The sequence below is a fragment of the Trachypithecus francoisi genome, unplaced genomic scaffold (genome assembly GCF_009764315.1).
Source record: "Trachypithecus francoisi isolate TF-2019V2 unplaced genomic scaffold, Tfra_2.0 Lachesis_group20, whole genome shotgun sequence".
Taxonomy (NCBI): Eukaryota; Metazoa; Chordata; class Mammalia; order Primates; family Cercopithecidae; genus Trachypithecus; species Trachypithecus francoisi.
Genome location: NW_022681466.1, coordinates 69325580 through 69342726, shown reverse-complemented (window position 1 = coordinate 69342726; position 17147 = coordinate 69325580). Strand labels below are relative to the sequence as shown.

Genomic DNA, 17147 nt, shown 5'->3' with positions numbered 1-17147 from the left:
TAGAGTGCCAGGGCTGATACACCTGGAAGAACAGATCTACCTGCTTTTCCCACATCACAGCCTGATCTGCCCTCAGCTGTCCTGTCTTGTCATGATAGAGTGAATCCCTGACTCAAACCAAAACAAAACGTGGGGCTTAGAATAGGTGAAATACAATATATTACAGCCCAGAAGGTTCTCCGAGATATGAAATTCTATCCCTTTATTTTATGGAGGCCTCGAGAGACTAAGCTCTGCTGCGTATACTTAGGGGAGCTTGCATTAAGTTGCCCACGTGGCCTCACTCTCTTTTCTCCCCATCTCCTGCCCTGTTTTGTTGACAGTTTCCGAGGAGGCCTGGATGTGATGCACGGACAGACGGGGGTGGAATCAGTGTACACGACATTCCGGGACAGGGAGATCATGTTTCATGTTTCCACAAAGCTGCCATTTACCGAGGGAGACGCCCAGCAGGTAACCTGGTTTGGGAGGGCTTTGGGAGCCCAGGGCGTGCGAGGTGAAGGCCCGCCTCTGGTCTGACCTGCTAAGGGACTGCGGCCCTCCCCATTTTCGTTCCCATAGCCGGCCAGTCGTTGAGCTGCATAGCAGCGTCATAGTCCGTTCTGCTGCGTTTCTGGCCGAGGCCGCGTCTCAGCGGTCTGTTCTGTTGCGTTTCTGGCGGAGGCCGTGCCTCAGTGGCCCTGGGCAGGAGGCAGTGCAGGGCTTGTGGTTCTCCCACATTGACTGATGGGAAAACTGCAGCACACAGTGGTGACAAGACTTCCTTGAGGTTTCTCCGTTTATTAGGGGCAGAGCAAAGAGCAGAGCCTGGGGGCCCTGGTCATAGTGGGTGGCAGTAAAGGGTGCATGGTGGGGTTTGCAGATGGGGGCATGAAGCCAGCTGTGCCACTTTGGGGCGTGTGACTCTGGGCAAGCCAGTTAACTTTCTCATCTGTAAAATGCGGGTAATACCCCCCATGATAGAGGGTTATTGTGGAGATTACATACATTTCTGACTAGGGTTCATACGATGCCCAACTCGTGGCCAGCTTCCCACAGAACAGCTGTTCACTGTCCAGCCCCTGGTCATTTTGTCCCCCTTCCTGCCCCAGTGATGGAAGGCTGGTTATTGCGTGAGATTCCTTCCCCACCCTCAGCTTTCCTCATCTCACAGGCTCCTCTATCACCACACCTGCGGGAATTCAGCCTTGACCTCTACCAGGGAGACCTGGATGAGACCCCTGTCCCCACGGCTTTCTTGGTGTGCCTCCCCTTTGCTGCCCTGACAGCCACACATCCCTGGGGAGAGCCGCAGCTGGTCCCCGGCTGTTGTAAGCCCAGTTCCCCGAGCCCGCCTTCTGCCCCTTTTCAGTCTGGGAAAGTAAGAAATGCAGGTGGGTCTTTGCCCAAACTCTGACCTGTGTGTCTCTGAGCAGGAACTGCCGAGGGAGCACAGAGGGAAAATTGTAAACACAGTGCCTGGCTTCTTAGGAAAGAAGGAAATTGGCAAACGAGATTATGAGTTGGCTCTAAAATAGCTACTGAATATTCCAGAAACAAATGGAAGCAGAATTCCTTTTGTATCCAAAGTGGGTTTTCGTTCAATCTTTCACCTCCAGCCTCTCTGTTCCCTTATGGCCCCTCTCACCTGCTGCCCAGCCTGGGCCTGAGGTCCGTTCTCTCTGGGCCTTCTCAGTCTTATGTATGTTTCTTGGGAAATACACCTTGGCACAGAGCTCGGCTCTTGGCGGGGACTGAGTAAATATAAGCTTTCTCTTCCTGAGAAATGGAAAGATGTGCGTGGAGTAAGTGAGGTAAATTGTGTAAAAGCGCCCAGCACCGTGCTTGGTGTATAACAGTGTTCAGGGAATGAGAAACTCAATGTGAAGGGACTGCATGTAGTAGGTGCTTAATAAAACAACAAATGCATAGGCAGGCACCTAGCCCGGACTCAATGTACAGGAGAGGGGTTGTGTGTGTGTGTGTGTGTGTGTGTGTGTGTGTGTGTGAAGAGGTCTCACTCTGTCACCCAGGCTGGAGTACAGTGGTGCGATCATGGCTCACTGCAGCCTCGAACTTCAGGACACGGTTAACATTTCATATCCTGCATGAACAGCCCGACGTGGTTCCAGGGATACACCAGTTGCTTGGTGGCCGAGGTCACACCCAGAAGCACCTGGCCCTGCTTGGGATATGGAGTTATGGTTGGGAATCCTCCTTCCATCCCACCGGCGCCAAGCTAGGTCATCAGTGCTGTCATAATCTGCCACCTCATCACTCTCATTCACGCCTTCAAGACCCCCTGACCTTCAAGACGTCTCCTCCTCCAGGAAGCCCTCTCAGGTTGCTGTCAGGCCCTGTGATTTCCCCTCCCCTCTATCTTCAAGACGTCTCCTCCTCCAGGAAGCCCTCTCAGGTTGCTGTCAGGCCCTGTGATTTCCCCTCCCCTCTGTCTCCAGAGCGGTCAGGCCTTTCATGCACAGCAGCTGATTTAGCCCTTGCTGGCGGGAGGCTTTGTTAGTTTTTTCAGGTGGCTTCTCCTGTGTTTATATTTCTCCCAGATAAAGGACAGGCTCTACCAGGGCAAGACCCAGTCTTGCCTTTTAAATATTCTTGCCGAGTCCTGAGTCAGGGATCTACATGCTGTAGAGGTCAGTAAGATGCTCGCTGGTTTTTTTTCCCCTTTTTGGTGGCTTCTAAAGATTGAAAGAAGGTCAGGCGCAGTGACTTATGCCTGTAATCCCAGCACTTTGGAGGCTGAGGCGGGCTGGTCAGGAGTTTAAGACCAGCCTGGCCAACATGGTGAAACCTTGTCTCTATCAAAAAATATAGAAATTAGTGGGCGTAGTGGCACGCACCTGTAATCCCAGCTACTTGGGAGGCTAAGGTGGAAGAATCACTTGAACCCAGGAGGCAGAGGTTGCAGTGAGCCGAGATCGTGCCACTGCACTCCAGCCTGGGCAACAGAGTGAGACCCTGTCTCAAAAAAAAAAAAAAAAAAAAAAAAGATTGAAAGAAGAACCCCTCTGGTTTTCCCCAAATAGGAAAGCAACTGAAAAGATACACAAAGCACGAAGCGTGTTCCATGCACTCCTCCCGTTGCTGCCCCGCATCAGTATTGTGCTTTCAATCTTCAATTTCCAAAACAACCACCGCGAACTCTTCTTACTCAGAATTCAGGTGTCCTGTGTGCAAATGAAAGTGAACCCACTCTTTCCCCAAAACATCTTTCATGATGTTCCTAACTGGCTGATAACCTCTCAACACTTTTTACTTAGCTCCAGAGAAAGCGACACATTGGAAACGACATTGTGGCCATCATCTTCCAAGAGGAAAACACACCGTTTGTCCCAGATATGATAGCCTCCAATTTCTTACATGCCTACATCGTCGTGCAGGTCGAGACCCCAGGCACGGAGACCCCATCCTACAAGGTAAGGAGAACGCCTTGTGGGAGGAAGTGGCGGGCCTCGACACCTTATCCTGTGTGATCCTATGATATCAGAAGGCACTAGTCCTTAGCAGTCAGAGGTTCTCCGTGAATTCTCAGGTTTCTGGGGTTTGGAGCTAGATTCTGGGTGGGGAGGAGCTTCCAAGGCCACCTGATCCCCCTTGCTGCCTCCAGGCTCAATGGCATCTTACTTGAGAGTTGAGGAGCTCTGAGTGTTGTATTTGGAATCTGGTAATGCCATTTGCTCGAGTAAGGCAGAGCTACAATAAAGAAACAGCGTGGAAAGGACTAGCAGGAAAGGGTAGCGATAGAAGGGTGGTAACAAAGGAAAGAAAGAAAAAACGTGTTTATGGTGAGGGTGGAGAGGAGGGGCCTGGTAGACCCTGGCCACTGGGTGAGCCCCTGGCCTGGGTGTTTTGGACAAAGGGTGGATCTTAATTTAAAGGACTCCAGGGAGGCAGATACGCAAGCACCTGGGTCTGAACCTCCCAAGCAGTCACGGGTCTGTCAGATGGCTCGAAATCCTCGCCAGTGCAGTTGACAGCGAGACGAAGCAGTTCATTGCCCCTGCAGTCCCCTGCTCCCCACTCCTCATGGCTGGATCGCTGACCCTCCCCTCCTCTGCTCCACCAGAAAGAATCTCGACCTCTTGGGCAACAGTCTCTTGGAATCACAGTGCTGTGGCGGGCACAGGACTCAAGGGCGATAGACTGAGGCAGGGTTTTCAAGGTGAGGGTTAGGCAGTCTCTGACTCCCTGCAGATAAGTGCAAAATGCTGAATTTGTGCCCTTCCTTGGATTCCTGAAAAGAGAGGCCGTACCTTAAATTCTCAAAGGGCTCCCTGCTCTGCGAAGTATCAGGAACTGCTGTTCTAAGGGAGAGGAAAGATGAGCCTGTGATTGCTAATGGGAAACGGTGAGACCTGACAATGATTCCCATCAAATAATTTCAGCCATACTGATTCCTGGGGTTCAGATGCCACAGCACTTCCACTCAGTTAAGTGCAAAATTCACGTCACCTTTTAAAACCAAATGTGAATCGTCAGAAGAAAATAAATAGAGGCTGGGCACGTTGGCGTACACCTGTAATTCTAGTGCTTTGGGAGGCAGAGGCAGGAGGATTGTTTGAGGCCAGAAGTTCAAGACCAGCCTGGGCAACATAGCGAGACCCTGTCTCTAAAAACAAAACAAAACAAGCAACAGAAACCAAATAGCAACTCCCTGCTGTTGAGGTTGATTCCTTTATGCCTAGGCTCATGCATCCCTGCCATTGAGCAGTTTTAGCTGAAGTTGGAGAAGACATATGTGGGCTTTTCTTTTCTTTTTTCTTTTCTTTTCGTTTCGTTTTTTTTCCCCTTCCCTCCCCTCCCCTCCCCTCCCCTCCCCTCCTCTCCTCTCCCCTCCCCCTTCTCCTCCTCTCCCCTCCCCTCCCCTTCCCCTCCTCTCCCCTCCTCTCCCTTCCCCTCCCCTCCCCTCCCCTTCCCCTCCTCTCCCCTCCTCTCCCCTCCCCTTCCCCTCCTCTCCCCTCCCCTCCCCTTCCCCTCCTTTCCCCTCCCCTCCCCTCCCGTCCCCTTCCCATTCCCTCCCCTCCCCTTCCCCTCCCTTCCCCCTCCCACTCCCCTCCCCTCCCCTCCCCTTCCCTCCCCCTCCCCTTCCCCCTTCCCTCCCCTCCCCTTCCCTCCCCTCCCCTCCCCTTCCCTCCCCTCCCCTCCCCCTTCTCTCCCCTTTCCTTTTTGAGACAGAGTCTTGCTCTGTTGCCCAGGCTGTAGTACAGTGGCACAGTCTTGGCTCACTGCAACCTCTGCCTTCCAGGTTCAAGTGACTCTCCTGCCTCAGCCTCCCAAGTAGCTGGGATTGCAGACATGCGCCATGACGCCCAGCTAATTTTTTGTATTTTTAGGAGAGACGGGGTTTCTCCATGTTGGCCAGGCTGGTCTCGAACTCCTGACCCCAAGTGATCCACCTGCCTCTGCCTCCCAAAGTGCTGGGATGACAGGCGTGAGCCACTGTGCCCAGCCCATTTCTTGAAGGCTAGAGGATCACCTGCTTTGACTGAAATGGGCATTCAATTCAAACAGCTGCTTGATTCATGTGTTGGTCAAAGCAAGTTGACTCACTCAGTGCCTACTGTGCGCCAAGCACCAGGCTGGCATGGGGCTCGTGGAGGTAACAGAATCAGCCTCGGGGCCTTCCTGATGCTGGAGAAGGGACAGAGGAAGCAGCGAGTGCAGGTCAGCCACTGGGCAGCTGAACTAGTCAACTGCTTCTTGTAATAGACAGTCAAAGAGGAAGAACTACTGAGAAGGATCCTTGAAATGAAGCCATGTAATAGGAGGGCTCCCAGACCCTCTGGCAGAATGAGGCCTCCTGTAGACGTTTAGCATTTGCCTCTCTTTCCCAATAGGAAATGCATCTCAGCTAACCAGCTTCTCCAGTCTCCCGAGACCTTAGCCGAGTGGTGTATCCATACAGAGAAAAATCAGAGATCCCAAAAAGTGCCACCCCACCTCCAGCTTTGGTGCTAGAAGTCTTTATCCACTCTTCTTCTTCTTCTTCTTCTTCTTTTTTTTGAGACAGAGTCTCGCTCTGTCACCCAGGCTAGAATGCAGTGGTATGATCTCGGCTCACTGCAACCTCTGCCTCCCGGGTTCAAGCAATTCTCCTGCCTCAGCCTCCTGAGTAGCTGGGATTACAGGCGCCTGCCACCACACCTGGCTAATTTTTGTATTTTTGGTAGAGACGGGGTTTCACCATGTTGGCCAGACCGGCCTTGAACTCCTGCCCTTGTGATCCACCGGCCTCAGCCTCCCAAAGTGCTGGCATTAGAGGCGTGAACCATTGTGCCCAGCTGTCTTTACCCACTCTTCTAAGCCACGAAGCACAGTATTGTACTCAGAGGGGTGATGAGAACCAAAGAGGCAGGGGTCCCAGGAGGAGCAGGCTGTGGTGCCTTGATCGTGCCCTCCACCTGCCAGGCAGACACTGAGGCTGGAAGGCAAGATGTGTGAATGGGGCCAGGGAGGGGGACCAGCCTTCCAAAGTACTCCTGAAAGCGCTGTCCATCCACACTTCCAGCAGCACCCCAGGTCATTAACAGACTGTGAGGAGGACCTGGTTAGATCCCCTCCCAGGGGGCCTGGGTGAAACAGGATCTTAGCTGGCTCCTGCAGGCTCAGGGTCCATGGCAAAGAAGGCTGAGATTTCCTCCCAGACTGAGCAAGCCCCAGGAGGCCTCCACTGGGGAGGAAGAGCTGAAGAAAGAAGAGTAAAGGAGGGGCAGGGCTGGGTGTGTGCAGGAAGGGGTCCTCTTCTGTCCACGGAGGGGCTGGGCCGCCTGGGGCTCTGGTCCTGGCCCCGCCTCTGCTGCGTGACCTTGTTCCTTCCCTCTCTGGGCCTCTAGTTTTGTCTGTGTGAAATGAGGAAGTTGGAGTAGACACCTGCGGGCTGTTAGCCCTCATACCCTTCTGGAGGGAAGGAGGCGTGCTTGAGAGTATGTGTGCATGCGTGTGTGTGTGTGTGGTGAGTTGCAAGGTGCTTTGGGGGAACTCTATTTCAGGAGCCCTTTAATGGGTGCAGGTCAGCAGGGGAAGTGCAAAGGCCGCTGGGTGACAGTGGTTACCCCTTACCAGCTGCTTGCTCATGCCAAGCACCGTGCTGGGTCCTTAGACGCACAGTCTTGAATCCTGACAAGCCCCTAGTGAGACAGGACCTCTCGCTGGCGGAGGAAATGGAAGCTGAGAGCTGAACCCACTTAAGGCCTGAGGCCGCAGAGCCAGGGAGCTGTGGAGCTGAGGTTCCTGTCTGGGTCTGCCTGCGGTCTTGCTCACTGAGCCATCGGAGCAGGCGAGAGATTGGCTCCATGGACTCGGGTGTGCACGGAGCATCACACTGGATTTTTCAGAAATGAGTGTAGCCCTCATCCTACCAGCTTGGAAGGAAAGTCCAGCTCAGCCATCACCAGGACTACCCCCTTTCCTTCCCTGCAAATCCCTGCCTCCCACTCCGGAAGTCCTCAAAGGTGTCAGGAATCTCAGGTGAAGCCCTCCGCTGGGGAGGGCCTCTTTGTAGCCCCCTCCCCATTTCCCGTCACGACTTGTCTGTTGCTCGGACAGTGCTCCGTGCGCCACCGCGGCTCCCAGGGCACCGTTGGGTGTGGGGACTCTGTCAGGTTTTAAGCTTTCTGAGGTTCCCAGTGCATCCTCATGACTCACACCAAGCTCCTTCCTCCTTCCAGCCAGGCAGGTCCCTTCCCCAGTCACCTGCATCTGCCTCTCTCCCTCCAAGCCCTCGCTGGAGGCCCTCGCTGCATTTAGAAAACAGGAAGGTGGGGTTGTGTTCGGGCAACTTCTGCTTTCAGCCCAGTGACCCAGATGTCCCCAAGAAGGGGGAACAACAAAGGCCTGGCCGCCTGGTTAGAATGGGGTCAGGAGAGGCGCACAATGAGGATGGAAGGTGAAAGCATGTCACAAGGAAGGACCCTGTCCCTGTCCACCACGTGGCCCACAGGGCTCTGCTGTGGGACTGTCCCGCTGGAGGGTTGGACAGATCTGAGAATGTGTCTGAAGCCACTTACACAGTCAGCACAGACCACTCTAATGCAGGCTGGAAGATGACGGGGAGTAGGGGTGGGAATGGGAGAGCTGGGGCTGCCCTCTGGCCTCTGTCCCAGGTGCCCGCAGTCTGCAGCCTCCCCGTAGCCTTCCCACACCCCCACCCCTGATTCTGGCTCTGTGACTGTATTCTTGACCTGGGCCACCGGTGCCTGGTGGGTGGTGGTAGGGAACTGAGTTCAGCTGCTGGAGCCCAGCCAGAAATCACGTCAGCCGAACACGTACCATTTCCTGACTCCGGGCACTGCAATTCAGGCTGGGCAGACAGCCTCGAGCTTGGGAAGAGAAAGCCCATATTGACCAGCTCTCTCCTGCTCTGTTTCCCCTCTGGACTCTGGCAGGGCCTTTCCTTGGCTCGGTGCCCAGCTGCCTGCTCACCCGCCCTGGCAGACTCTCTGTATCTGCCCCACTTCACAGGCTGGGGAGGCTGGCAGCACGCCAGGGCCGGGCTCACGTCAGCGGCCGCACGGGGAAGGGAGGGCAGTCTCCTGAGAGCCCCACAGCCTTGTGGGCTGAGGACAGGTGAAATCAGGGCACCTCCGTGCAGAGGGAAGGCGGGGTGTAGGGCCCGTCCCACGTCTAGGAGACCCCCATGCAGAGAACCTGGATGCCGTCACTCGAAAGCTCAGGCTTGCTCAGGCTGCCAGAGGTGCGCGCCCCACCCTCAGTTCCTAGCCTGGGCCCCGGACTGGCTGACCCTGTGTGTGGGGCCAGGGCTCCCAAACACGGGTCTACTGGCTGCACGAGAGCTTCCAGGGGGCCCTGCCTTTCCGATTCGGCCAGAACCCGTGCACCTAGTATTTATTTTTAAACACCTGAAGCAATTTTGAAGCAATTCTGATTTATGGCCGAGCTGAGGAGTCAGGCTTGGGAAGAGAACCCCAGAGACGGGTCGGGAGAAGGCTGGGTGCTCTGCTTCTCTGCAGCTAATCACCTGTGGGTCTTGGGGGCTCACTCTGTGTGGCTCTGGGCATGTTTCCTCATCAGGGAAAAGCAGTTCTCCCTGTGCCTTCTCAGTAGGGTTAGCATCACTGTCGAATGAGGCCATGAGATACCATCTCCCGAGCAGTTGTGTGGCATTAGAAATAGGGTCCTAGCCCTGTCCAGTCATCTTGCCAAACCTGCTTCTGGCCTCGAGGAACGCAGATGAGAGGCTGCGGCTGGCCCCACACCGTCCGGCCCCACTTCTAGGAACAGGCTCGGGGCCTGCACTGGCGATGCCCACAGGAGTATTTTGTTTGTGTTCTGGGAGGGGGAGGAGGGAGAAAGGGAGTAGCTTTGCTGTGAGGAGTGTGGCTCCCGTAGGGGCAGCGCCCGTCTCTTCCCTCCACGTCCATACCATGACTCTGTTTCACTCAGGTCTCTGTCACTGCGCGGGAAGATGTGCCCACCTTTGGTCCACCTCTGCCCAGCCCCCCTGTTTTCCAGAAGGTAGGACACTCTTCCTTCTGCTCCCCTCGCATCCACGATGCCAGGTCTCAGTGCTTGAGTAGCAATGGTTGGGATGGAGCCGAACTCAGGCTCGGAACGTTAGGGAGATCCTTTTGCAGGTTTGGGGGGAACCTCCTTTCTTGGGGTCTCTCCCCACCTCTTTTATGCTGCCAGTCTGGCCCAGCATAGGACCACTTGTCGGGGTGTTTGACACTGGGGTTGCCTTTCTGCTGAAAGAAGGGTTTTTATGTCAGGCGCTGGTCAAGGAGCCTCGGGCAAGAATGAGCTCCAGTCGTGGAAGTGCAGCTGTGGCTTCCCAGGACCAGGGAAGCGGGTTTCTATGTTGGGCTATTCGCAGGTGGGCTTGGCCTGGGCTAGAAATGATCCACTGTCAGAAGGGAGCTTTCAGGGGTTCTCCCCACGCCCCCAGCTCTGCTGCCTGTCACCGTGGCTGAAGATCTTCCGGCAACAGCCGAGAATGACAGACCTGAGGGCCATGTTGTCTGTTCCAGGGCCCGGAGTTCAGGGAGTTTCTGCTCACCAAGCTCACCAATGCCGAGAACGCCTGCTGCAAGTCGGACAAGTTTGCAAAGCTGGAGGTGAGAGTGTGGGTTCTGAAGGTCTCCCTCCCGCCCGCCGGGCCGCCCATTAGCCAGCCTCATCCAGAGCTCCTCCATCTTTTTTTTTTTTTTTGAGACAGAGTCTCGCTCTGTCGCCCAAGCTGGAGTGCAGTGGCATGATCTCGGGACTCACTGCAACCTCTGCCTCCTGGGTTCCAGCGATTCTCCTGCCTCAGCCTCCTGAGTAGCTGGGATTACAGGCATGCGCCACCACACCTGGCTAATTTTTGTATCTTTAGTAGAGATGGGGTTTCTATATGTTGGCCAGGCTGGTCTTGAACTCCTGACCTCAGGTGATCCGCCTGCCTTGGCCTCCCAAAGTGCCAGGATTACAGGCATCAGCCACCACACCTGGCCAATCGGTCATTTTTAAAGCACCTACTGTGTGTCAGGTCCTGTTCTGTTCCCTGAGATATGGGGATAAGTGAGACAGTTTCTATCCCTGGAGAGGACGGTGGGGGAAGAGCGGGGGGATCATTACTAAATAGACAGTTATAGTACAGTGTGCCAGCACTAGGCTGGGAGGGAGGTCAGCACAGCTCAGATAGTGACTGCTTCTGCCTGTGAGGGACGGAGGGTGTGTTCAGGGAAAGCTTCCTGGAGGAGGTGGCTGATGAGCAGCTGAATCTTGATATCGGATGAACCTTCTGCCAGGAGGAAAGAGTGGGGAAGGGAGGGCCGACCTGGCATGGGAAACAGCATAAGCAAAGGCCAGGAGGAACCAGAGCGTAACGTCAGGAGGGTTTGCTGTGGCCGAAGGACCCACGTGGGCTGGAATGGTGGAGACTCAGCTGGAGATATTGGTTGGCTCAGATCCAGAAGAGCTTTGAGCTCGGGGAGGTGGGCTGCTGGTAAAGTGCTTACGCAGGAGAGTGAGGGGCTCGGTGTGTGTGCCAGCGGGATTGCTCTCACAGTGGCGTCACTGAGAACGACAGTGACAGGGACAGGTTGCTGGGCAGGAGGTACAGGAAGGCGGCCAGTTAGAAGCTCTTTACAGGAACCTAGGAGAAATGATGAAGGCTTGTACGGTATGGGAGGAAATAGTTTAGGGTCAAAGTTGGGAAGCGTTGGTGGACACCTGGTTGTAAGTGTTGGGGACGTGGGATTGATCGTAGGGTGACTCTCGGGCCTGCAACCTGGGCCCTTTGATGACAAGGTGGCCGAGTTGTGTCTGCGAAGGCTGGGCTGCTGAAAGGGCCGGTCCTCGTCTGTGTGAATGGCGGCCCCTGGCGTCTGTGTGCATGGCTCTGGATGAACGTGTGCATGGAGAGGAGCAGTGGGGAGTTGGGTGCGTGGATGTGGAACTGGGGCAGAGGGCCGGGCTGGGATCCTCCACCACCAGGGTGGAGCTGTGGAGCGGTGGGATGACCCAGGGAGAAGGGCAGGGGGAGTACAGCAGGAGGCCAGGCGCACAGCCTTCGTCTTAGCTGCAGCATTTGTGAGCATGAAGCTCAGCCCAGCTGTAGGTCACACCATTGCTGGGCCGGGCTGGGCAAAATGCCAGCGCCTAGGTCAGGTATCTGCAGCTCACAGGAGAGGGCACATCTCGGCTCTCAGAGCCCGCTTCTCCATCCCCACCCTCTTCCCTTCTAGGACCGGACCAGGGCTGCCCTCCTGGACAACCTTCACGATGAGCTCCACGCCCACACACAGGCCATGCTGGGACTGGGCTCAGAGGAGGACAAGTTTGAGAATGGAGGCCACGGGGGGTTCCTGGAGTCTTTTAAGGTATGAGCATCAGAGTGACTGATGGTTGCTGTGGGGTTGGGATTGGGGAAGAAAGGAAGTGGTCCAAGGTCCATGGGGTCCCAACCTCAGAGCCCAAGGGCCAGCTAGAGGGGTGACAGGAAACGCAGGGGCATCCCAGGTGTTTGCAAGGGAGGGGGCCTTAGGAAGTGTGTGAGGCCGGAGCAGCCAACAGTTTCTTCAGCGGCCTCCCCTTCCTTCCTTGATCTGAGTCATGTCCTCCGGGCCCAGGAGTCTCATAAGCAGGGACAGGTAAAGAGGTGGCAGTCGGAGAGGAGCCGGAGCAAGCCAGGAACATCGGCGCTTTCACCTGCCTCCTCCTGGGTGGGGGAGCCCAGGGCAGAATGGCAGGAGCGAGGACCGCAGCCCTTACAGGTTTTCGTAGCTGCTGTGGGCGCCACAATGATTCTTTCTGGCCAGCCGGCCGAGCATTGGAAGACCTGCCTGGGCGGGGGCCGTGGAACTATAGGCAAGTCCCTTCGGCCTTTACCAAGGGAGAAACTAACTAGAACAAGCTGCTAAAGGAAGCAGTGAGCTCCCCGTCCCTGGAAGTATTCAAGAGGAGCTCGGACGGCCCCCGAGCTGACGTGCGGTAGAGAAGGTTTTTCGTCTTATGCTTGCTGAGTGCTCGTTGGTCCACACGGCACGTAGATCCAGCATCTGGCTTGAGCCTGGCTGTCAGCCTGTGCAAGTGATGGAACGGGTCTTGTTTTCACGAACACACCCGGGGACAGGATGAGAGACGCCACAGGCCTGCTCAGGTCCTTACACTGACGCAGAGGTAGAGCCTCATTTCAGACGCAGCTCTTCTGATTCTCAGGTCAGTGTTCTGCTGGACTGCCTGTTAGAAAGTGATCTGGAAGGCTCCCATCTGGGGGAGTTATGTGTAGGGCTTTATGGGGAATGATGTGTGGGGCCGAGGCGACACCCACCTCAATTAAAACCTCAGCTCAGGCCGGGCGCGGTGGCTCAAGCCTGTCATCCCAGCACTTTGGGAGGCCGAGACGGGCGGATCACGAGGTCAGGAGATCGAGACCATCCTGGCTAACCTGGTGAAACCCCGTCTCTACTAAAAAATACAAAACAAAACTAGCCGGGCGAGGTGGCGGGCGCCTGTAGTCCCAGCTACTCGGGAGGCTGAGGCAGGAGAATGGCGTGAACCCGGGAGGCGGAGCTTGCAGTGAGCCGAGATCGTGCCACTGCGCTCCAGCCTGGGCGACAGAGCAAGACTCCATCTCAAAAAAAAAAACAAAAAAAACCCCTCAGCTCTGTGGGATCCTGGGCAGTCTTTAAAGCCTCTTAAGGTGCAGCTTTCTTTTCAACAACGTAAAGATAAGAAGCAGGACCCCTGTCAGAACCATCGTGAGAGTTCATTGATCTCTTGCCTGGAAAATCCAGATTGCCTGGAATACAATAAATGCTCAAAAATGTTAGCTGTTATTACGGTTATATAAAGTGAAAGCCTCACATACATTTTCCCACCCGGAGACTCACAACTGCCCTCAGTGCCCTGGGAGGAAGGCCGTTATTTGGTGTGTAATGATTTTGGTATAATAATTCATACTCATTTTTAATAATTATGGGCATAGTATTCTGTGTGAGGAAACCATGCCTCAAAGAGACAGAATCATTTGTGGGAGCAGGTTGAGTTGAATCCAGGTCAGCTGGGTTCCAAATCCTGTGCTTTTAATGGCTATGTGATACCACCTCCCACTTTCTGACTTTGTTAAGATTCCACCCACACTAGGCTGGGGCCCAGGCAGGCCTGGGGTCAGTCCCTGACTGCCTGGCTGGACCACAGAGAGCAGGGCACGGCTCCTCCGGCCCTAATTGGGGCCAGCTGCCGAGATTCCTCTTGGGGTTGGGAAAAGGAGCTAAGCTGCTTGTCCAGGCTGGTGGGAGATTCTTGGTGCACCTCTTTTAGTTCTGATGGATAGTGGGAGCCAGGGTGAAATAGGAGGAATTGGGAGATGAAGACGGAAGAGAGATGTGGAAGAAGAGGAACAGAGGAAGAGAGAGGGCGCCGGTCAGACAACTCAGTGAGAGAGTGGAGAGTGTGAGATGCGGTAAATGGGAAAACGGGCTTGGGTCTAGGGCAGGCAGGAAGGGGGGACCACATCAAGCCTTCCACAGGCTCTAGACTCTTCCTTCCAGAGGCTCCACCACACTCCATAGCCCACGTATCAAAATGTTCCGCCTCCCTCAGTAAATGTAATTTATGTAGAACTATAAGAGTTGAGGCTGGGAGTGGTGGCTCATGCCTGTAATCCCAACACTTTGGGAGGTCGAGGCAGGTGGATCACGAGGTCAGGAGATCGTAGACCATCCTGGCTAACACGGTGAAACCCAGTCTCTACTAAAAAATACAAAAATTAGCTGGGTGTGGTCGTGGGCGCCTGTAGTCCTAGCTACTAAGGAGGCTGAGGCAGGAAAATCACTTGAACCCAGGAGACAGAGATTGCAGTGAGCTGAGATCGTGCCATTGCACCCCAGCCTGGGTGACAGAGCAAGACTCTGCCCCCCCAAAAAAACAAAACAAAACAAAACAAAACAAAAATTATCTGGGTGTGGTGGTGGGTGCCTGTAATCCCAGCTACTCAGGAGGCTGATGCAGGAGAGTCGCTTGAACCCAGGAGGCTGATGCAGGAGAGTCGCTTGAACCCAGGAGGTGGAGCTTGCAGTGAGCCGAGATTGCGCCACTGCACTCCAGTCCGGCAACAGAGCGAGACTCCGTCTCAAAAAAAAGAGTTGAGCTGCAGTTGGTGAGCCAACATAATGTTGTATCTTGCAGACATTTAATGAAGCACTTGTTTTGAGTTCTGCAGGTTTCTTGTAGGAAGTTAACAATTGGTTTTTCAGGTTTCAAGTATTTCTATATCCTGGAGATACTTATAGGCTGTGGACACTCTGCCCATGTTGTCTAGTGGAGGAGGTGGTCCAGCAGCTAAATACGGGTGACAGGTATAAGGAGAGTGGCCTGAGTCCGCTCTGTCCAGTCCCCCGCCTCTGGCAGGAGTCGCAGTTGATCTGTGTTTGACTCCAGAGGGTCTGATGTATTCCTAGAGGAGCTTATAAAAGAGGAAATGCTTTAAGACTTTATGACGACTCATCTTTGATCCAGGGATCCAGGGAATTCTTTTCAACACTAAATCCCAGCAACTGTAGGTTGAAGACAAGCCTGCTTCCAGATTCTGCTCTCACAGCCACCTGAGGTAGCACCGTGGGGCACGGGAGAGACTGTGACAGTCACATGGAGTAAGCTTCGGGGCCCTGACGGTCGTGACCAGATTTATTTTTATTATTATTATCTTTTTTGAGACAAGGTCTTGCTCTGTCACCCAGGCTGGAGTGCAGTGGTGCGATCTTGGCTCACTGCAACCTCTGCCTCCTGGGTTCAAGTGATTGTCTTGCCTCAGCCTCCTGAGTAGCTGGAATTACAGGCGCCCGCCACCACACTTGGCTAATTTTTGCATTTTTAGTAGAGATGGAGTTTCACCATCTTGGCCAGGCTAGTCTCCAACTCCTGACCTCAGGTGATCTGCCCGCCTCAGCCTCCCAAAGTGCTAGGGTTACAGGTGTGAGCCACCATGCTCGGCCATTTGTGACCAGCTTTTTTCCCTCCCAGCTGGGGAACACGAGTTCCCGTTCCCTGTCCCTTTCATCATTGTTCTCACATCTCCCAAGCGTGGAGGACTGAGCTGGGGGCAGGCCAGGCTCAGCCGGATGGAGCCCTGGGGCCTGGGGTGGATTCTGATGTTTAGGCCATGCCTGTGGTCAGGCCTGTGTGTCTGGCCCAGCTCAGCAAACCATCTCTAGTTTTGGTATTTTTTTCCTGGGCACCTTGGGCAGTGCTGTTGTGTCAACAGGACATTGCTTAGGGAGTTCACCCACACCTTCCTGGGATCGCTCTTGAAAGAAGTGGTATCTGAAATGATTCTAGAAAGAAGAGTTACATGCCTTTGTCTCTTCCTGTCAAAGTTTTTTTTTCTTTTTCTTTTTTTTGAGAAGGAGTTTTGCTCTTGTTGCCCAGGCCCAGGCTAGAGTGCATTGGTGCGATCTCAGCTCACTGCAACCTCTGCCTCCTGGACTCAAGCGATTCTCTTGCCTCAGCCTCCCAAGTAGCTGGGATTATAGGTGCTTGCCACCACACCCAGCTCATTTTTTGTATTTTTAGTAGAGACACCATCTTGGTGAGGCTGGTCTTGAACTCCTGACATCAGGTGATCCCCCCCACCTTGGCCTCCCAAAGTGCTGGGATTACGGGTGTGAGCCACTGCGCCCGGCCTCCTTCATGTCAAAGCTTTCATCTCCCAGGCTGATGGGAACATAACTGAGAATCCCCAGGGCCGGGAGCCATCTCAGCCATCCATCCTTGCTCCTAGTGAGGCTGTTCGTCCCCCACGTCAGCACTGACCCTTGGTCTTTCTCCTGAGCGGCAGACGTGCCATTGCCCTGTGCCATGCCGCCTGGCACCTCACCCCACTTAGAGCAGTTCCTCACAGCTCGCTTCTGTCCTCCTGGCTGTAGTGGAAGCCTTTCTCCCATGAGACACAGAACAGTTGGCTTTTGGACATCTAGACCTACTTTTCAAACTGAACTGCTTGGAGATATTCTCAGGAATCTGCTGGTTCTACAAACACTTCTAAAGTTTGCATTTTCACTTAGACCTAAAAAAAAAATCCAATTATAAAGACTAAACGTTTGGCTGGGAGTGGTGGCTCACGCCTGTAATCCCAGCACTTTGGGAGGCCGAGGTGGGTGGATCACCTGAGGTCTGGAGTTCGGGACCAGCCTGGCCAACATGGTGAAACCCTGTCTCTCCTAAAAATACAAACATTAGATGGGTGTGGTGGTGCGTGCCTGTAATCCCAGCTACTTGGGAGGCCGAGGCAGGAGAATCACTTGAACCTGGGAGGCGAAGGTTGCAGTGAGCCGAGATGGCGCCACTGCACAACAGAGCCAGACTCTGTCTCAAAACAAACAAACAAACAAACAAAAAGACTAAATGTTTGCAATGATCACTCTGGATTAAAAGATGTTCCCGTGGGATAAGTAGGTAAGGCCTGAAGCCGGCACTGCAAAGACAGCCCATGGGGCCACTGGAGTTGGGGGTCTGTGAGCAGATTCTCGGGAGTCTTGCGAGAACAGCTTTCACGATGAAGAAACTGTACATTACTCACGTTTGAAAGATGCTCATCTCTAGACCATTCTCAAATGCCATTCTCAGTCACCGCCAGCTGTTGATGAGGTTGTTCTTGGTCCGTAATGCAATGAAAAGTGATGATACTTGCTGTACTGACATGATACGGA

General features: G+C 54.3%; 1 protein-coding gene across 4 annotated transcripts in view; it reads left to right on the top strand.

Annotated features, from left to right (window-relative positions):
- RAP1GAP2 (RAP1 GTPase activating protein 2) overlaps window positions 1-17147 on the top strand; it is a 195590-nt gene that overhangs the window by 153194 nt on the left and 25249 nt on the right. For all 4 annotated transcript variants that reach the window (XR_004430897.1, XR_004430896.1, XR_004430895.1 and 1 more), the window contains 5 exons: window positions 324-453; window positions 3258-3413; window positions 9400-9471; window positions 9984-10070; window positions 11685-11819. Coding sequence is in view for 1 of the 4 variants with exons in the window: in XM_033185102.1 (XP_033040993.1) it covers window positions 324-453; window positions 3258-3413; window positions 9400-9471; window positions 9984-10070; window positions 11685-11819 (580 nt within the window). In the remaining 3 variants the exon portion in view is untranslated. The remainder of the gene's footprint in view (window positions 1-323; window positions 454-3257; window positions 3414-9399; window positions 9472-9983; window positions 10071-11684; window positions 11820-17147) is intronic.